The sequence below is a fragment of the Saccostrea cucullata genome, unplaced genomic scaffold, assembly GCF_032062105.1.
Source record: "Saccostrea cucullata isolate Sc308-1 unplaced genomic scaffold, CSIRO_AGI_Scuc_v1 ctg2763, whole genome shotgun sequence".
Classification (NCBI taxonomy): Eukaryota; Metazoa; Mollusca; class Bivalvia; order Ostreida; family Ostreidae; genus Saccostrea; species Saccostrea cuccullata.
The window spans coordinates 76,976-99,223 of record NW_026941358.1 but is presented as its reverse complement, the minus strand read 5'-3'; the positions used below and the strand labels follow the sequence as shown (position 1 = coordinate 99,223).

Genomic DNA, 22,248 nt, shown 5'->3' with positions numbered 1-22,248 from the left:
TGCTGCTGACTACAATGTGATTGGCCAGTTTTATCAAGATATTGTTGTATTCCGAATTTCATATGCAAATAAGTTTTGATTTCATTGACATCAAACATGCAACGGATAGGTAAGATGGTAATCAATTTGTAAAATTTACGACGATCGATCTGGCAAAAGGTCATGCAGTTAGTATTTATTGACGATAATACCAGTGGATCGTTTCATCGATGTTATTTATTGCAGAAAAACCGTTGGGTCATATTTTGAAATTTTGTAGACATAACATATTGGTAATCTGTATATTAATAGGGTTAACATATCGAAAAGTATTATGTGAATACTTTTTGTCTGATCTAGTATTACCGGTATGTAAAGCATTTATTCTTGTTTAAGTATTCTCATAAATTGAAATAAAAGACATTAAAAATATACATAAAAATTTTATTAATGTTGATCGTATAAAAATAAAGCTTTGGAAATATCCAGAATTTATGGTGCTGTAGATCCAGCTCCCCAGTTCTGAAAAATGGTAAAAATTAGATTTTTATTGGAGTTTGAACAAAATCAATGGTTAAAATTATAATCTACGTTTTTAGAGAAAATACAACATAAATTTAGCTTTATTAGGGTATTCTTCAGTTTCTCTTTCTAGTATAATAATTACATGTAGAAAAGATTCTTTACAATGTAGTGGATGTCTCATATTTAGTTTGATAAGTCAAAATGTTCCGCTAGTGAAATTTTAATTTATATCATTTCAGGGACACTGTGGTAGAGAATGCAATACAAAAACAATTCTTTACAGAATTCTATGGAAACTTAAGGTAATGTGCTTTCGAATCATTTTAGCTACAACTAGAGATTCTAAACTATTTTTTAAAAAATTACATCTAAGACAAACACATCTTCATGATGTATTATTTGATTTCAGTGAGCGCATGCGTAAAACTTACTGTTGGCGGCGCGGCTTGTGTGGCGGGAAATTTGTCAGTACTTGCGGCTTGTCTCTTTTTTCGTGAAGGCTAGAAAAAAAATAAAACCGATAAAAATACAAATTAAATTTCTTTATATTTTTCTTGTAAGCATTGTGGGATTTGTTTACAGCAAGAAAATTTCTTAACCCTTTAATTTATAAAACAGTCAAATACTTGAAATATTAATGATAATGATTAGGCATAAATTTCATGTCACCTTTTGTGTAAATCTATGGCAATTTTAAAAAAAATACTCACTGTGACTTGGTCCTTTTTGTATTTAGCGTAGAATCGGTCGTTACAATCCGTGTCTGTTCTGTCACCATCCTTATTGGAAAAGTGGACAAACGGACACTTGTTGTCTAAACAGTTCCCTCTGTCTCCCTCGACCTCTTCACGGACGTGCATGGCTTTGAGGAATATAACACTAAACATAAAGCTTAAATAAGCAGTTGAATTATCTATAATATCTCATTCACTCCTTCTTGAGTACCACGGATATGTCGAAGGAATTTGGAAGTCCCCACCACTCATTCTTTTGGTGTTTACCCCTGATACTATGAACCCTACGGATATCTACTATGGTACCCATTGACTTCGAGTTAACCAAGTCTGACTGTATTGTCAATGAGATAACCAAGTTTGACTGTATTTAAAGTGCTTTTCAGCTCATAAAATTCATGCAATTTGATCTATTCATTTTTTCATCATTCCCCATATTTTAAATTTTCATGACTTCGATCTATTAAGCAAAGGCACTAAACAAAATACACACCCTACTTCTGTGTCTACGAAATAGTCTTTGAAAGAAGTTCCTTTCTGGAAGTCATCATAGGATGCTACTGCTACGCCTCTCTCCCATTTGCCAGTGTCTATATTAAACATGGCTGGCCTAACTGTCGATTGGCGTGGAATACACACAGCCAAAGAAGCAGAATTGGACCTGAAATAAAGCATAACATCTAAACAATAGGAAAGAATATGAGTGTATTTGGTTTGTAATCAACGGGAATTATTTTCGAAACATTGAAAATTTTTTGGTTTAAAGTTTTTGTTCTGTCAAGTGGACGTTTTGGTTACCTGAACACATATATTCTTCAGTTACACCTGTTACATTAAAACATTGAATCTAAAGTTCAAACATATCTATAAAAATGTCACATGGTACATTTTACTAAATTTTATTTACAATGTAATACATGTATGTATCCGTGATAAGTCTCCCAGGTGATTGATTTATTTATAAATTGATTTATTACATAGACTCTGAAGAAAGTTTACGACTCCTGATATGAATAAGATCTGGTTGACTTTCAACTAGTGTATTATTGAAAGAGCTTGGGTGGTGCAATAAACTGACAGCGATATTTTTTCGTATAAGGGAAGTATGAGCTAGCTTGATAACTGAAATTTTATATGCCAACTATTAAATGTTTCTTTGCCCTCACCCGACTCGGGATAAAAAAAAATTAGGCCAATAGATATGCGTGAAAATTTTCTCAGAAAATGAAAACATCAATGCTGAATTTTCAAAATCTATTTTCTGGAAAAAATATTGAAAAAAAATATTGTAGGAAGTACAAAAAGTTTACAGTCTGGTCATTTTAAGCCTGTCGGTCAGGAGAGAGCAACTTAACATTTTCAAAAAGATGGTCCTATAAACATTTATCTAGTACAAGTCTCTTTGAGCATGGTGTCATAGTAAGCCATTTAAGGGACAGATCATTACGTGATTAAAATTTATTCTTTTTAAGGACAGATGATACAAACAAAAAAAAAGGATGGCGGGATAGGTATATATCTTTTTGGCCTAATTTCATTGCAATTGATGCAAATAACAAATTTCTAGAATGTAAAGAAATTGTAAACCTTCTGTATGTTCAAAAGTCTACCCTTCTGAAACCATCCTTATTAATCTATACAAATATTTTTCACTTCAAAACCAATTTTTGGGAAATTATGAATAAAAATTAAAAACTAAGCGGTGAAATTTAACATTCATTTTAACATGGCCCAAGTTGTTTGACATAAGTGAGTTTGTATCATCTGTCCTTAATAGTAATTTACTTTGACAAGCCAAAGAACTCGAATCTCCACCAGCCCGGCGCCTTATCAGCGTTTGAGCGGACCAGGTAACTATACGACCCTCCTAGTATAGCCAGGAATGGAGCATACGACCTCCTGTCTGCCGTCACGGGGTCATCTCGATCATCATCTCGCGTGACGGTAATCTCGTCATCATTTTTCCCGTCAAAATTGGCCCTTACCTGAAAGGGTAAATACCTAGATAGACTTCATTCAGAAACTCTAATGATAATATTACCTCTTACATAATGCAGAATAAAAATGAAAGAAATGAAGGAGATGAAAAAGATTTCTTAATACGCACTTGGCCGTAAGCATGTGGACAAATAGCCATTTTCCAGTTATCAATTTCCTCGCACTGTTCAGTCAAGTGGATTGGTAATGGTTTGACCACGAAACTCCCTTTAGTCCCTGTGGTTGACCCGTCAACATCCTTAAAGACAGCTATGTCATCTCCGTCCAAAGCAGTGAAACCGAGGTCAGTGGAATTCCCGTCAAAAACACGATTTCCTTCAGATTCCTATAAATAAAAAAAAACAATCGAACCCTCTAAAAATTAGCATAAAAATAGGTAGCAACTGTTTCTTCACATCTTTCTTTGTTTTCACAAGTTCCATACGGTACTTTTTTTCCATAAGAAAGAAACAAAAGTTGTTTCTCCGAGTCCTTTTGGAATGACCTTAAAAACCGAGGTCCCGCGTTACGACAGGCTTTGGAATGTTAAAGAACCTCAGAGCCCAGTTGTCCTCAGTGCTGAGTAATAGTCATACATTGAATGCCTTCACCGATATATGGTGACATCTCTAAATGAGTGAAAATTCTCCAATAGGATATAAAAGAACATACCATCATTCAAAATTTTTTACAAGCATTCAATAAACTATTCAAATCTTCTATAGTTGTAATATTATTTCAAATAATCAAATTATTCAAACTCAATATGTTTTTGCAAGTTGGCCTCACATTCTTTATGACATGCCAAATTTAAGAACAACTAGTTTTCCAAAATAATAATTTAATAACAAGTTAAAAAACAGGAAATACAATTGTTCTTTCATTACGGCAGTTGCAGGATAAAATAATCAATTGTTCTTACGTCACTAAATCCCCATTGAAGTCCTTTGGTATATGCTCCATGGGCCGTTATATGCATGTTGTTCCTCTGGAATCCGAGAGCCCCCGCGTTATAATCATCTGTACTGGCATAGTTACCAAACCAAGAGTCCTCCAGACTGACTGCCTTGTCATAGAACACAAAGCCTTGTCGAGGCTGGTTACTGAAGAAAAAAAATCAGATGAACACTTTGATTATTTTCGGTTAACTACATCAAGAAGAGTGCAGCATTTTTAAAATGAGTGTAGCTAATATGATAACAAGAGGCATAAGTAACTGGATGAACTCTACAGTGCATAAACCTCTCATGCTGTGAATAACTCCCTTTCAGTTTTAGATTGTTATGAATAACATTTAACATTTATAATAAGTGATAACTATATGTATTCTTACGCCATTCTGAGTGGTACGGCCCTGGGATAAGTCTTGACCATGCCATTTCCCCTGATAACAGATGGTTCTCCAATGTTGATCGATTCCCCCATAAACACGCTGTTGGTAACCAAGCAATCGGGTCCATTGCTGCTTCTGTTTAGAGGAAGAAACACAGTCTAACTGTATCAGGTTCTTTTTTTAAATTCCTTTTGCACAAGATTTCCACATTGGATTAGTTAAGAAATACAAATAGCAACCAGATATCTAATTAAGACGAGCAAATGGATTTATTTTCTTTCTAACTTAATATTATTTAAGGCATGGCATTGCGTTGTTTTTCACATACTCATATTTAATTTTCAAGACTATCTAAATATTTAATACAAATGTTGAATCAGCGAAGCGTATAAACATACCTTCTCACAGCAAATGACATCAAACTGTCAGAGAATCTGAAAGGGATATCATTGAAATTAAGGTCCTCTTCTACATTTAAGTGGAATATTAGCCATTTTCTTCTTTGTTTTCACCTTTTTTTTTCATTGAGGACTAAAATTTACAGTAATGTCAACAATTGTTTGATTTTTTAAATCGTTGCCTTTCCTTTCAGACATTAAATTTTTATCAATCTAGGGAATTAATATTAATATTTAAAACTCTTACGATTTTATTCATTACTATTATAAATAACATTTCCTAATGTTTCGAAATTGTATAGTAATTTTATTGCGTTAAAATATATAATTATATATACATGTATACATGCATTTTCACATTTTGTGTTCCTTGCATTCTGTTCGAAAATTACATAAATTTAATTTATGCTTATACACTGTAGAATTTACTACTTGTACCTGTGTATGTAGAGGTTAATAGATAATTATTCCTTCCAATTTTGTACAGGGAGATACAATTTCTAGTAGCTCAACAATTTACAATAAAATATAATAAAAAATTAACATATAAGTTGAAGATATATATAAAATCCTATTCAATTTACTAAAGTGTGTAAAAAAAATAATTGAAGTATATGAGCAATGATTCAAAACAAGCAAATTTTTCGAAAATTTTAAAAAATATTGTTATGGTTATTTCAAATAACAAGGATTATGATAGATCTACACGTATTTTTTAGTTTTAATATTTTTTTCTTGGTCAATATAAAACCTACAGTGACAGACAATTCTGGAATATTTTGAAAAGGAACTCAAGATCTTTGTAAAGAATATATCACTGATTGCAATATTTAATATGTATTTCCACATTAAATAAAAATGTACTTATTTGTGGAGAAAGGAAACAATATTTACAATGTGTAAGATTATTATACTGTAATTCTATAATCAAGTAAAACAAAAGGTGTTATAATGGCAAAAAGTTTTTAAATTCTGCGTTGAATTGGACGCAAAGTCTAAAAAAAATGTATTATTACATTTTGCATTTTATTTTTAGCAACCATGTCAACATCGTTTACAAAAATCAAAAAGCGATGGACCAAATTATGTAACTTAATGAAACCCACTTGTGTACCAAATTTACTGAAATCAGAACGAAAACCATAAGGAGTAGTGTTATGAAAAATTGTTTTTCGAACAAGATGTCTACAGCTAGACGAACGAAAGGCACTAACTATTGCTTCAGTTCTTGGACTATAACCAAGGAGAACTAAAAATTATATCAACTTATCAACTACACTGTATGTTTTAGCTACTTACGAGGACTGTGTCACGTGAATATTCGAAGCATCAAACCAACTATTGAACATCTCGTTCTTGTATGCTGAAAGTGGAATATCCATAAGCTTGATAGAATCATAAACATCCATTTCGTCCTATTAATCAGACAAATAAAATCCTTCTTCTCAATCTTTACAGTTAAGTTTACCAGTTAAGATTACCTTTCAGTACTTGTACATGTATTATTTATCCATCATACCTGTCAAATTTTCCACTTAAGTTAAATCTTAACTGTCCACCTTAATTATTAATATAGCCAGACAAACTTACCAGTTAAACATACATGTCTAGCTTACATATCAATCTTACCTGTCAGTATTACAAAACAAAACCTTACCTATCAATCTTACTGGTCAGTCTTACCTGTCCATCTTACCTATCAATCTTACCTGTCCATCTTACCCATCAATCTTAACATGTCCATCTTACCTAACAATCTTACCTGTCCATCTTACTTAAATCTTACCTGTCTATCTTACCTAACAATCTTACATGTCCATCTTAACTGTCAATCTTATCCATCAATCTTAACTGTCCATCTTATCTATCTTACCTATAAATCTTAACCATCAATCTAACCAATAAATCTTATTTATCAGTATAATAAGAAAATCTTACCTGTCTATCTTACCTATCAGTTTTACTAAAAAATCTTACCTGTCAGCCTTTTAAAGACGGCAGTCTGTGGAGCCGAATTCACATCCAGTGGGTCACTCAGAGGGGTATATTTTGTCCCCCATCCAAAGGCTGTGTTGTTCTGTAGGCGTCTATCGAAGAAAAGTCCGGCCTAGGACAGAAGATACACATAGGTAACAAGGCCAAAATAGACAGAAATTACCCATAGATTACTAGACAAAAACAGGCAGAAATTACATACAGATTACAAGGCAAAAGTAGGCAGAAATTACCAACAGATTACAAGACAAAAATAAACAGAAGTTACACATTGATTACAAGGCAAAAATAGGCAGAAATTACACATAGATTACAAGGCAAAAATAGACAGAAATTACACAGAGATTAAAAGGCAAAAAATAGATTGAAATACACAGAGATTAAAAGGCAAAAAATAGATTGAAATACACAGAGATTAAAAGGCAAAAATAGACAGAAATTACACATAGATTTCATGGGAAAAATAGAAAGAAATTACCCATAGATGACTAGGAAAAATTAGACAAAAATTACACATAGATTACAAGGCAAAAATAGACAGAAATGATACATAGATTAAAAAGGCAAAATAGGAAGAAATTACTCATTATGTAGATTAAAAGTTAAAATAGGCAAAAATTACTATTACAAAACAGAAATATAAACACTTATAACAGAAAGAATATACAAGGCAGAAGTTTACAGTAAGATTATAGGCAAAAAAGAGAGGTCTAATACACACAAGGCAAAATAAGACAGAAATTCCACATAGATTACAAGGCAAATAAAGATAGAAATTACGAATAGATTTAAATAAGACAGAAGTACACATTGATTACATTTTCAATAATAGATAAACAATACAATTTACATATTAATTTGAAGCAGAAAAGTATCAAAAGAGTAATCTACATCTGAAATACTCAAATTACCACACGGTTGGAATGAACGACATTATTGTTGAACTCTTTTATGGGTGTTCGCTTCGCCTCGTCTTTCTGCATTGTATTCACCACTCCATATGAGACTCCGATGGGTTCATCAGGAAATACGTACCAGATTCCGGCATACTGGAAATAAATATGAGAAGAAATTAACAGAAACTAAACAGGCCTAGACCGAAAACTTCATCATAAGAGGGTATGCAGGTATGTACTCAGAAAGTAAACTTTATTGTGATTTTAAGGCACATATAATACTGCATTTATTATGTTTTTGAAAAAAATAAAACACATTGTACAGCAAACTGAATTCATTGTACGTTTAAAAAAAAAACAAACAAAAAAAAAAACAAAACAAAACAAAACAAAACAAAAAAAAAACACCTAGTACTTTTTTTTTTACTATATCGTTTTTTTTTTTTTTTTTTTTTTTTTTTTTTTTAAAAGAAAATCACATACCACCGCAATTTGTTGAATAATGTTTAATAATTTTTTGAAAAAAGCATACAACAACGAAGACTTTATCATTGTTTTTTCTAAAAAAAAAAAGAAAAAAAAAAGTAAAAAACACCGTAAATTTTATTATGTTTTTTAGAAAAGGCACATTACACCACAACCTTTATTACATGTACGTTTTTGAACGTAGACGTCACATCTCGCCACGCGGGCGACTGTATGTCGTTGAGTGTAAAAATGAAATTTTTTACCTAAAGAAAACCAATGTCAACCTAGGCATTTCGAGAGGGTGAAAAGTTTCAATTAACTAAATTTATGCAATATTCATTATATTAAACTGAATGTTTATACAAATACATATGACATTGAACCTAAATTCTGCGCAGCCAATATTTTTTTGGAATATCACCCGTCGTCAGGCACCATAAACTGCTGCCATGTTTGAGGGCGTGTCTTCATTATTCAGCGGGTAATAGTATTTTTTATGTTTCTCAACGAATCAGATTCAACTAATTTATATGAATATATAATATAAAATCTTCATCACTTTAAACGATTGTCATTCAATTGAAAACTTACGTCACTTCCGGCTGCTACGTTGTTTGTCAATGTTGTTTTGGGGTTCGTAATCCAGAAGGTTGAAGGCATTCTACAATTAAATTACATGTATTTAAAATGTTTATTAAATGACTTTTCTTAAAGTTCACTGCTATGTCAGTTTGACTATTCCAATAAGACTTTATAAACGTCGTCACTGAAAACATTTTCAAAAAAATGTGTAGACATGCACACTTTTTTGGTTCTATCAATAAGGCCATTCAAAAACACTGTTTGACTGTACATAAAATTTTTTTAAAAATAATGATAAAATGTTCATCAATATTCATTTTGCATGACATATTATACACTGATTTATATATAATAAAACCCATTTTTAATCTAAGTAGTTTAATTTCTATGAGCAATTTAAATCGAACAAAATTGTTTCCAAAAATAAATGCATGCATCGTACTAATCAATGCACTGTGGCAACGCACTTTGAAAAAATTACGCACTTTAAATTTTTTTTTTCAAAGTGCGTTAAAATTGGGACAAAATCAACGCACTTTGAAATTTTTTTCAAAGTGCGTTAAATTTGGGACATACTCAACGCACTTTGAAAAATTTTTCAAAGTGCGTTAAAAATGAACATAAACATTTTTTACCACGGGAACATTTAACGCACTTTGAAAAAAAATATGTATAAAACAAAAAAATATATAGACTTAGATTTTAGTAATTGAAAGAATCATTTTATGATAATTAAATCTTTCAAAAAACTTAATTTACATGCACACATTTAACCTCATTGAGAACAAGAGAACTAGTTTTAGTTTACAATAAATGCATGCAAACTGAAATTAATAAGTACAGTAATTGTAAAAAATTTAAGAGAGAAAAAATTTTCAAAGCATGGAAAAATCAAAATCGCTCACTTTCCAATCCTAAAGTGACATCATCACCGAAGAATTATCAAACAAGTTCAGTTATTTATCATACCTAAGATTTGCAAGAATATTGACCAAGCTATAGACATTTTTTTCAAAGTGCGTTAATATGGTCGATATTGAAACACTTTGAAAAGAAATTTTATTTTTTCAAAGTGCGTTAATTTGGTCCCAAATTTAACGCACTTTGAAAAAAAAATTTCGAAGTGCGTAATTTTTCAAAGTGCGTTGTAACAATGCATGCATTGGTATGTCAGGAACTGTTAACTCGTAGTTATCGACAATTTCAAAAGAATTAAATCACTTGGATCATGCATGGAACAAGAAAAATTTATAATGTCTTTGTAATTAAATATACAAGTTACACACATCAATAATAATGCATAATATGAAAAGTCAGAATCACGTACCCGTCTGTTTTGGTAAGTTTACTTGTCCGGGTATTTCCAGCCCCAAGGTTTCCATTCAATACTGTATTCACTTCTCCGCCCTCCTCCAGAAAATATCCGTGTCCAACAGCTTTAAAGCAGACATTGTTCTCCACCTTATAACACAGACAATGACAATCCGTCATTGTGTTATTACAAAATAATACATGTTCAAATCAAATCAGACAATAATACATTAACACAGTTCCTCTTCATTCTCATTCCTTCAACACTTCATTCCTCTAAGTTTATTTCAACAACCTTTCCAGTAACTTTCATTTCTGAAAAAAAATGTCCCTGATTCTGCCTTGTTTGACACTTTACCTTAACTTTCATTTTGTCATAACTTTCCCCTTTGCTCTTATGTCCTTAACTCTGACCATGTATATTGTTTCATCATTTTTTTCTCTTCATTTTTAATTTTCTTCAACATCCCCTCTTTCCATTCATTTTTTCAACAGTTCCCCCTTTACTTTTATTTCTTGGGCTACATGTATATGGCCACCGGTGATCGAACTTGCCTAACCTTCACCTTCTTTCACCCCCTCCACCAACCCAGGATCTTCCTTGGCAGATTTTTAACCTTTCGTTTACAGAGCTAGAACATAGTACAACACCAAATGTAACTGGAAGGTGACAAAATGATTTCGAACAAGGGCCCTCTGATTTACTAATCAGGTGATCTTCTACCACCAGAGATCTCTTGCTAAAATCGAACACATCTGTCCGCTAGAGATCATTAAAGGTTCAATCTTTAAAATGTACCTGAGACTAACAACTCAAATAAATGTATCTGAATTGAAGAATTTTTCAACATTTTTACTGCTTGTTGATTGAAGTTCCATCTATTAACCTCACTCCTTAAATAAATAAACAATGTGTTATTGCAATAATATTAAGGATAATGAAACTTTAATTTCTTCTGGAATAATATACTTGGCAAAAGACCTTTGTCATTTTTATTATGTGTTCACTATCCGTTTTGTATTTGATCTACACACAAATTAGTCAATCAAGGTTCAATGATTTTTCGCACAATGAGATAGACGTCAATAATTGTTATGATAAATTTGAATCTCTCAGGTGACGATTTGTGATGACGTTTTTTTTTTCTGTAACTGTCGGTCACGACTTCACCAGACGCCCTTGGGTTATTTTCAAATTAACATTATTCAATGATAATCAGATATCTAAATAAAATCACCAAACGTGAAGGACATAAAAGTTCAATTGATTTAAGTCTGAATGGACGATATCTTTGGATGATTTAACATTGGATCGTGCTTCTAATCAGCCTTGATGCTGTATGCTTACTCGTGTACCCATTTTAATACACAATGTTCAATGCCCGTAAATGTAAAATAACATTTTAATTATATCTGTGTTTTTGTTGTGAATATTGTGCTACGAAGGTAATTAAATCATAATACTGACTGGAAAAAAAAAGCAATTATCATTTTATGATGTGATTCAGCAAATACCATGAATAAATCTCGTTAAGCAATCCAATATATTTTATCTTACATGTTTACATTTGCTGAAGTCCTAATGAAAAGCAGTAAAGAAACACCCAGTTGTATTAATAAAAATTTTCTGTATATATTTTATGTTTAAAAATAAAATGACAGGCAGGCTGGATCAGTTTTTAATTGGGCATTATCAGAAAAAGATGGTGACTTTTCTTTCAAAAAATTACTGGCCTCAGAGGAGAATTCCCCAATATTATTTTGAGGCGAGAGTTCATTAACAACAAAGGGATTTAATATACAATACTGTATCAGAAAGTAGGCGTGTTGGTGAGGGGGGTATTTGCCATGAAATTTTTTATACTAAAATGAAATATATATTAGTAACTTTACTTTGAGAAAAAATGTGGGATTGTTATGAATCCCCCTCCCCTTCAAAATAAAATAAAAATGTTTAAAAGACGGTGTAAAAACCGACTCAAGTGTCAATGGTTTAGAACATGATCGTTCTGTCGCCTTTGATAAAAAGAAACTGAAGCATATTAAATAGAAATATTCTCGTGCAAAGCATGTTAACTTTGTCGTAGATGGGTTGAATTTTGGTAAGCATTACAATTGTTTGACCATACTTCCTAAATATAAATAAATAATGGTTTAACTTACACTCGGATATTCAGTATCTTACTAGTGTATTTTAATGGAAGATTGTTAAAGTGCTTGTCATCAACAAATAATGTACGGACATGTACATTGATAATATATTAACATTTACACAAATCAGAAACAAAGGTGGGCCCAAGACAGAACCCTGAGGAAAACCTGCAATTATACCTCGTCGAGATTATTACAAATCCTGATAATATATGTTGATTTTTTATCAATCTTTGAACATATGATGGATAAAGACTTTAGAAAACATAATAATTGGCATGGTACAATATGAATTTTATTCTGGATGACTTCAGCACCCCACCATCATCTCCAACCCCCCATTGCAAGAAGACATGACAAAATCAAGTGATATTGGGTATACCAAATGCACCGGTTTCATCATATTTATTTTGATTTTATTGTCTTTATATGTTTTATCATACACTCACCATAGCCCCATTGGTACCATGGATTGTTACACAACGTGCGTTGGAGTCCCGGATAACACTACCCCGGATGTAAGAGTTTGTGACGTCACCACACATATGCCAATGGAATGGATAATTTCCTAGCAGTAAGATAAAAATGCATTCCAGAATAAGGTGTATATTTACTACAGATAATATTCACATGGTTATCATTTTTTGCAGTTATTTGTGCAAAAATTAATTCTGATGTTATGTTGAAAATTGAATCGTTCACGTTTTCATTTGCAGAAAATCAGTACTGTTATAGACCGTTTATAAACTGTAATTTTTAAATGTTGTTAACTATCAAAATTCATGTTTTGAACTGTAATTGCTCTTTGTAATTTTTTGTCGATGTTCATGATGTAAACTGTTCATGTTCATGCTGTAAACTGTTAATGTTCATGTTGTAAATTGCTAATGTTTATATAGGTAATTGTTAAAAATTGTAAACGTTTTTCAGGTTGTTAACTGTAAAAGCTATCAGTTCATGATCATGCTGTTAACAATATATGTTTATGAGTTTAAATGGACGGTCATGTTGGTGTTGTAAACAGGAAGTGTTAATTATCGTCTATACCTAGTGTATCCAACTGCCCCATGTTAACGAGTTCTACATTCTCCACCTGTGCTTCTTTAAAACCCCTCAGGACCTGAAAAAATCCATATACAACTACTTTATTTTGTGGCGATATTGCAAGAAGACAGAACAAAATCAAGTTATATTTGGTATACCAAATGCAAAGAGTTTCATAATTTTAGAATGATTCAATTAATATTTAAACAGCATTAATCATAAGAATAGCAGACAGGAGCATGGTATCATGTAAATGTTATAAAATCAATGTGACTTTCATTGTAATAATTTATAATGCTCTGTGGGACGAAGAATAGTCGACATAAAAGGAATGTCCCGATTCCTTCTATCTGATTAAAGCTGAACAGCACTCGAAAATAGGCATTTGAATAAGCCATTTTCGATAGCACTATTTACGATATCAGCGCCAGGGAGTACTATTCGCATTTCTAACACCTGAAAGATCAGCTTGGACTGGCGACCCTTGTACGTTTTCTTGCATTATCTTGTTTGCATTTTGTTACGCGCATTTAAGTTTCTAAACTGCACTGACCTGTACAACTTTCCTGCATTAGAGGAAGTATACAGTAATTTTTGTAGCTACGGACTGGCGAGTGCTGTATAACATACGTTCATCTTCTTCGGTGACAACTGATTACTGTATCACTGAACAGTGTCTAGATCAACCGCTTTATAAAGCGATCCTCAGTTAAAGCGAGAGTCTAATCTAATATGGAAGATACATGCATTCCTTTTATTATTCGTGTCCAGTGGCAGGTGTAACCAGTCAGCAGGGGACGCTTCGTCTTCATAGGTACCTGATCCCATATATTAAATTTCGGAGGGCCTATGTTTATATGCCCCGTTCACATAATTGTATAGTGTTTATACATTTCCTTAGATCAATTATTGTTCGTTTGATTGATGTTTAATGAATCATTGTTCCTTATCTTCACATTTCTCATCTGGAATTGTTTTTGATGAATATAACCCGAGAAACTTGTTTTGAACTCAAGTTTTCTCCTTCCTTATAGGAGTATAGTTCTTTTTAAAAATTAGTTTGCTGAATTTTAAAGCATTTTTTTTCTTTTTAATTTTGATAAGGAAAATTCTTCAGACGAAACATCCATGCTTCTTTTATACGTAACCGTATAGGCTCAAAATACCAAACAGTACATTGTGTTGGATACCTACATGTAAATCAAATACTGTAAAAAGTTTGTGATATTCATTCATGTGTTTTATCATTTTTTGCACACGAAACACAAGGAGTGGATTACAAAACAAACAAGTCAATTTTTTAAAAGTGCTTTTATAATATAAACATGTACAAGGTCATTGTTCAAAGATGCATGATAAGAATAAAAAGTCAGGCTTAAAACTTTTATGTTTAAGTGGTCAATTCAATTTTATGTCCCTATTAGCAAAGAAAATTAATTTAAAACCCTTTCTGTCAAATAGGATTAATGCATATAAATGTAACTTTGGTTTCTTGTCAACCTTTTTTTTGTAAATTTTATGATGCAGAGTTCAATTTAAAGCCACTTACAGCCTTAACTCTCCAATAACAAAGAACAAAGTATAATTTATTTAAAAGCCAAAGGACAAAAATAGAGATTTTGACGTTAAAACAGTCTACAATTAAGTAGAATTTCAAACTTTTGGAAGATTGGCGTAAACATTTTGAGATTTTTTTTTAATTCCTAAGGCTCTCGCACTCTCTTTTAATTAGCAAATAAATATTATAAATATTTTAAGGCCCATATACTTGTTAACTTTTTTGCATTTTCTTTTCGTAAAAAATATGATTAATACACTTTTATGTACATGTGTGTAATTATAATTATTGGCTGGAGGGAGATAAAAAATAACAAGGACATCTTAACTTTAAGAAAGTTTATCGATTCATCATTAATTGTGAATATTCTAAAAAGAACTTTTTTCATTTGTCAAAAATTATATTACAGTCTATTAGCTGCAGAACTATAGCTCTCCGAAAAAAAATTATATTGACAGACCGGAGATGTCAATATAATTTTTTTTTTGGAGAGCTACAGTTCTGCAGCTAACAGTATATATGATGAACCTGAATAAACGGAATTTGTACCTTGATATGTCCCCCAAGTGTCTTGCTATTGGCAGCCGGAGCCCCTCGGATTTTTATATTACGGCTAAGTAAAGCAACTTCTCCTCGCATATCGACACCATTAACCATTTGTCCAAAGTGAGTGAACATTGGCTCAACTGTAAACCAAAGTAAAGGCTACTAATTTACAATTTCTATCTATTTTCCCCATAGTCTATGATTTTTTACAATGGTAATGCGATTCATAAATAAAATTTGAAATTTCTAAAAAAAAAAAATCTATGCTCTTAGATTTCCAACACTTACGATTGATTCTTGCTTCATTCGGTCCACATTCAGTACATTCCTTAATGGTTGTCACTTCAGCTTGTTTAGGATCATAATCGGTGGACAGCAGGACCACTTCATCGCCTAAAAACAGATGTGCAAGAATTTGTACACCGCATTGTCAAAGAATCCCAAAATACCTAATCTCTTAACTCGTTTAATTTAAAAAATGCAAATCCTAACATCTCTGCAACGAATATGGTATAAATCGGGTTTTTATACCTACCATCTTTCCAGGAACTGACGTCATTCGTTAGGGATAATTTTGGATCGGCAATGTCAGCCTGGGCGCTCTTTCCGCGGGCGTAGCAGGCACCACGACGAATAGAGTGGACCCAGCTCCTGACGGTGAATTTGTTGTTATTCTCATAGTGGTAGACCTCAGCAGCTCGCTCGAGTTTTACTTTATCGTCCTTCAAAAACAACTCTTGGGAGGAAGCGATGTCGCCTAAGCAAAACCGATATGTAAATTTGAGGCAAATTTGAAGCAAATATTCAACATTTGCAATTATTTCTGTTATGTCTGAAATTAAGCGAATTGTGATTTCATATAAAACATTACACTATTTAACAGAACGTACGTCAAGCAGACTAGTCCAAATAATATAAATCAAAATTTCTTAAGTTTATAACACAAACATGACTTAAGTGGGACTACAATTTTCTCGCCAAAGCTCGGGGATAAAAAACGCACAAGAGTAGGATAAAATAAATCATATCAAACTACAAATCACGGGAGATCCTATATCTATGAAAGTTTCAGACGGTGAAGACTTGCTATATGGTCACAAATGGTCTGTTTCAAAGGACTCTACCTTTTTTTTCTAAAGAACATAATAGAACATATTTGAAGCAGACTATTGCAGGAACTCTTCGGCGTTGGAGGTTTAAAATTTGTCGTTGCTACGAAAAATACATACTTTAGTCTCGACGAATCACGCCGATCGAGATTCAATAAGAAACAACTCAATCTAAAAGGGAACAAGAGGTCCATGGGCCACATTGCTCACCTGACTAACTTTGGACATGCTGTTTTAAATAATTTAAAGTACCTTTCTTCATGACAAATGACCAAGCGTCATGAAGACGTAGATTCCGTATTTCGCTGTTGCCCGTCACTTGTCCAAAGGCGAAGTTTTCAAAGATCTCGTAGAACATGGCGTAATTGACGTTACCTCTATGAAGAAGATGTCGTATTAAAGCAAGTCCAACAATTTTACCATCAGGGATAGCTGTAAGATAAACAAAGATTGTCACGATATATAAAATCTTCTATGAAACGACATATTGTACATGTACAATAAGCTTATACTGTATTTTAATGCGCCATTTTTTACAAGGATCATAATAAAATTTTTAAGTCCATGGTTTAAAAACAATTAAATATTGGAATACAACCTCAAAAATTAATATCGTTTTGAGCAAATGATCATGACATATATTATTACTTTCAATTGGTACCATAATGATACATGTATATATTACAATTTACATGATTGTATATTATATACTGAACTTGTCTGATACTTTGTAATACCATGTCTTGGCATTATTTTTTTTTAATAATAGTTATATAGAAGTTACCAAAGTAATCGGTTTTATGAATTGGTAATTTTTTTTTCAATGTGAATGTTTCTTCAAATATCTTTAATACCTTTAAGCGTTTCTTCAAACTGTTTGGCATCTTCGTCCGCCTCGCACTGATTTCCGGATTTGGTAATCGTATACCGACCCGCGGCGTAGACACCCTTGGCTTCCTCCAGCTGACCGGAAGTTGCGTCCCAGACATACATTACAATTCCTTGGAACTTGGCTTTTTTGACACCGTCGTCATTCTAGATATATAAAGGTACAGTTTTTAATGATTATGAGAGTAGCGAAAAATTTGTTGCAAATTTTTGTACCATGGACAATTTACGTACTGCATGAAAATAGAAATATTTTTGAAAAAGGCAGAACCAGCACGCCGCCGGGTGGACCCCCCCCCCCCTTTCCGTTTGATTTTTTTTTATTGATTTTTTTGTTGTTGTTGTTGTTGTCGAAACTTTTAATGTTTCAGAAGATCTTGATACTTACATAAATATCGGAGATTTCTCCATTCTTTGCTTTCTGCACGGTCTGGGTCAGTTTTGTCCACGGCCTTTTGTCGGAGCCGTGTAGATGGAGAACTCCGCCACTTTCCACTCCAATAAATTTCTCTCCAAAACTAGGTATGGAAACATCACCTTTGTCACCTAAACAAATAATTGTAAGTCGGAATGAAAGAATCACTTCATTATAAATAGGGATTTGACCTATAGGACCGGGCTTGGTTTTTTTCTCTACAAAAACCTTGTCGATTTCCGTTCTGATTAATGGCATTAGGCTGAATACATATAACAATTTGTTTTTCCTAAATCTTTTTTTCAGTGAGTAGAGGTATGAGGAACCCTTTCATTGATTTCCTGAGTTTGTTATCTCAAAATGTAATAATTGATATTTGTCTTATCTTCTCAATAAGCATAATGGTAATGTTTACTGCCTCTGAAATTCTATTCTTTATGTTTAGGTAATTTTATCCGTGAATGTAGTAAAACATTCCATTCATGTGTGCAAATTATATAGGCCTAAATCAAATCCGAGGAGTATGTTACTGATATGTATGTAGCCAAAATCAATGTTATTAAATCCTAAGGAATATATACAATTGATATTCATCGCAGCTCAAACCTGTATTAAGTAACACAGAGTGAGTTATTCTTGTCCTCGGAGAAAGTGTGCTTATACTGAGGTTTGTTCCGCCTGACTGACAACTGTACATTGGAATTTTACGATTTGATATCTCTTTAGTGTTTCCTATATCAAGAGTGGGCATGCATAAAGGATATATAATTGAAGGAAAATACACAAGGCTATAAAAAAATATTAAAATAGTCTTTGAAAAGGCGAAAATTTAAAAATTTAAAAGTGTGGTACCAGGTGGATTCGAACCCCCGACTTTAAAATGTTAGTGTGCACGCTGTAAAAGTCTGCGTATATATCAACTGAGCTAATCTGGCTATAATAATTACAGGTATAAATTTGAAGCAGATTATCAAAATCAGGTTTCCTTATTTTTTGTTGGTTTTTTGTAAATTTCGACCCTAGGGCAGGGGTGCCCCTAAAAAAATCCTATCTTAAATTAATCCTTACATCCAAACCTATCAAAATATCACAACTTTATTTAGGGGCAGGCCTGCCCTGAAGGACTTCTTGGCCAAAATTCATGCAAAAATCAACGCTTTATCGGACAAAATGGTGTTTAGGCCAACTTTGGAGGTTTATTGTAAGGTTATAAATAATAATTTTTAGGTAAAAAATACAAATTTGAAAAATTTAGACATATATACCGTAGAAAACAACAAATAAAGATTAATTATTCAATGTCACTTTTTCCGGAAAATTGTTCTCTCCTATAGGTCAATTCTTTTGTCAAAGCGAATACATCCTTTGTGCAATTTTTAAATGGCATTGTTTAGGACCTGGAAACTTTTCCCCAAAACTGTACGTTCCTCCAATATGAAAATGTTAATGCCAGTGCAGGACACAACAATAATTTTCAAACAAACAATACCATTGGATTTTACCTCAAAATTTTACTACACGCAACTTAACTCTTGTAACCTGATTTAGAATCTTTACTATTGAATGAGTCAATTTTTCTACAATATTGACATGAACCTCGACGTTGAGCCTATGTAATCCATAATATCTGACGTTTTCCAGGCGTTTTTCACAATGTCAATTTTGATTTTTGACGCACCAGGAAAACGTCAAACATCAGAGTTGTAAAATATGCTTGAAAAACGTCGGATATTTCAGACTCTTTTGATCTCTGGGCCACCAAGTAGTGTATACATGGGTATATTTGTAATAGAAATATCCCTATTTTTCTTTTAATTATCTAATTATCATATTACTATAATCGTTAAATAGATATTTGCAGTAACATTCAAACTTACCGTAAAGTGTAATATCAATGACGCTTTTCAGTTTACACGTTTCCGAGCCGAGATAAAGCGCACCACGGACCAGGATATAGCGGGTCCTGACCTTAAGGTCTACATCCTTAAACACTAAGGTGGCGTCCTTGCCAACGGTGATGCTTTTGACGTCAACCGACGTGTCAACAAGATAGATTCCGTCATTTAATGCTACGTCAGTGTTAGCGTCTGGCACTTTCTATTAAGAGAAAAATAGCAGTCATGATGTGTTCAATTCCAATCTAGTTAAAATTAGATCTTTGATCCTCTCTAGTTAAATCGCTACTGGAGCGGATCAAAGATCTAATTTTAATTAGATTGGTTCAAATCATTTATTAGTTCTACTTTTAATCTAAAGTTGACTTCCTCTTTTGTACTTTTGCTGCAAACCTTTAGTTTGTTTCTGTTTCAAATATTCTGTGATCAAACCTCAACAAAATGTTAAATTCAGATTATGTTTTTTTTCTTTCTGAATTGTACATTTAAAAATTATACACACATTCAATTCAGTTGCGGATATTTTGTGAGAAGCGCACTTGGCTCTTCTTCCTTTTGTATAAATCATGAAAAAATGCGATATAACTCAAGTTTATCCTACATCTGTGTACATGTGTATATTAAAATAATGCCTGTTGTAATTTTACGCTTTATTTTTCATTAATTTTCCGTTCCTTAAACTGAAATTGTATTAGTGATTCAAATTCCTATTTATTCATTACTTTGTAATAAAAAAATATAATGGTCAAGTAGAGGGATTTTTCCCTTTGAAAATAAATCAACGAGCTCTGTTTCGCTAAACATGGTTAAAGAAATTAAAACAGGATTAAATATATTAATGCATGCTTCACAAATTTAATATCTATAAAAATTGTTTTTAATTTACTTTTACCTATTCGTATCAAGGTCAATGTTTTTGAAATGATTATTTTTATATTGAATTACCCGTCAAATGATCTTTATGTTCAATTTAAATCAATATTAACCTTGCATAGGTAACAAAAACGTACAACAAATCAACATTTAAAATTTGAATTTTGGGCAGTAGATTAATTTCAAAATCACTACAACTTTGCATGGCCCTTGCGATTTACAAATTAAGTATAACAAAAAAGCCATGCAGGTATTTTTGTGGAATTTATCAAAATATCTAGGTACAGTGTACAAAGTGTACAAAGCAAGCTTTGTCGCCAGATTCCAGTCAGAAAGCTTTCGTTTATCAGGATTTCAAAGCAGATCGAAATATTTTGTGAAGTGAAATTTTAACCAGAGCTGAATCGAAGCTTGTATTTACAAATGTAATATTACGTAAGTGAAATTTTAACATTACTCTTCGGTATATTGAATTATATTACCTTTTTTATTCTTGCATAATGGTCAATTATTTAATGAAATTGCAATTTATTACAATTATTATATATATTTTTAACCTATGGGTATTGTAATGCATAATGCACATTCGATAATGTAGTGCATAAAGATAAAGTGTTCAATCAGAATTTGTTTTTTTTAAATGCACACACAATAATTTTTACATGACGCATTGCCAGCCCATTTTGATTTAAAAAAAAAAAAAAAAAAAAAAAAAAAAAAAAACAACTACTCACTCCTGAATCCCAGCTAGTTTCGGAAGACCAGGCCTTGTACGTAACGCTTGGTTGTTCGTGCGGACAAAAGTTCGGACTTATCTGCGCTGCAGCAATGCCGCAAAAACCTAAAAGTAACACAGTAAATCTGCTGCCCGCCATCACTTGCAATGACTTTTTACTCCTTTTAAGTGTCCTCAGCACCTGAGACCCGTGTAATTAAATACCTCTATTACAAAAGTTCGTAACGTTTGTGAAAGTGAATTCTCGTTTTCGCTGAGCTTTATACTTTCCCGTGATTGTTGACCCGTGAATGGGCGCAGAGCACGAAAGGGTATCGAATCTAGAATTTGTCACGCAATCAGCGAAAGGGGCCTGGGGTACCCTGTAGCATTGTTTTAATAAAGTCGTGACGAAGGCAAGTTCGTATAAGGTTCAGGAAATCAAGCGTGAAAGTCTTACATGAAACACAACATGTACCTTGTTTTATTTTGTTAGTAAACATTTTTTTCTACGTCTGTCGTCATTCTTATTTCTTGTTTAACCAGGTGTTGATAACAGTGTCTGATTTCAATTGTAGGTGTGGGAACAAAGATAATTTCGAAATTATTTTTTTTTATTTGCACACATACGTAAAGGATTTTTTTTAATTACACGATAATGCCTTAAGACGATGCAAAATTTGACACTGAAATTATTTAAACTTGGCACATAAAAACAAAGGGAAGAAATATACAGAACTGAAAAAAAATACTTCATTGAAAAGCTGAATTTTTTCTTAATTTTCAAAATAAAATCAAAATGATTCAAAATTAATTTAAAGCTAATCATAACCCCCCCTCTCTCTCTCTCGAAGAT

The 22,248-nt window shown here is 32.4% G+C and overlaps 1 protein-coding gene across 1 annotated transcript; it reads right to left on the bottom strand.

The window, feature by feature from the left end:
• Nucleotides 1–425: 425 nt before the first annotated feature.
• On the bottom strand, nucleotides 426–21,573 carry LOC134257686 (protein DDB_G0287365-like). The gene is made up of 24 exons (XM_062740278.1): nucleotides 21,412–21,573; nucleotides 19,787–20,006; nucleotides 17,883–18,040; nucleotides 17,461–17,641; nucleotides 16,859–17,038; nucleotides 16,033–16,254; nucleotides 15,786–15,890; nucleotides 15,501–15,637; nucleotides 13,397–13,469; nucleotides 12,799–12,917; nucleotides 10,215–10,348; nucleotides 8,897–8,966; nucleotides 7,853–7,990; nucleotides 6,924–7,053; nucleotides 6,246–6,309; nucleotides 4,947–4,982; nucleotides 4,549–4,683; nucleotides 4,138–4,318; nucleotides 3,346–3,561; nucleotides 3,024–3,223; nucleotides 1,732–1,899; nucleotides 1,215–1,383; nucleotides 936–1,004; nucleotides 426–501 (listed from the first exon to the last, which is right to left on the bottom strand). The coding sequence occupies exons 1-24, from the start codon at nucleotides 21,550–21,552 to the stop codon at nucleotides 472–474; spliced, it is 3,276 nt and encodes a 1,091-aa protein (XP_062596262.1). The 5' UTR covers nucleotides 21,553–21,573; the 3' UTR covers nucleotides 426–471.
• Between the last annotated feature and the right edge of the window lie 675 nt (nucleotides 21,574–22,248).

Coding starts and splice junctions, on each gene's coding strand:
- LOC134257686 (XM_062740278.1), bottom strand. CDS start 21,552: ATGGCGGGCAGCAGATTTACTGTGTTACTTTTAGGTTTTTGCGGCATT. Junction 17,039..17,460: donor GTTTGAAGAAACGCTTAAAG/GTATTAAAGATA, acceptor TTTATCTTACAG/CTATCCCTGATGGTAAAATT. Junction 16,255..16,858: donor GTCATTTGTCATGAAGAAAG/GTACTTTAAATT, acceptor GGTTTTGCTTAG/GCGACATCGCTTCCTCCCAA.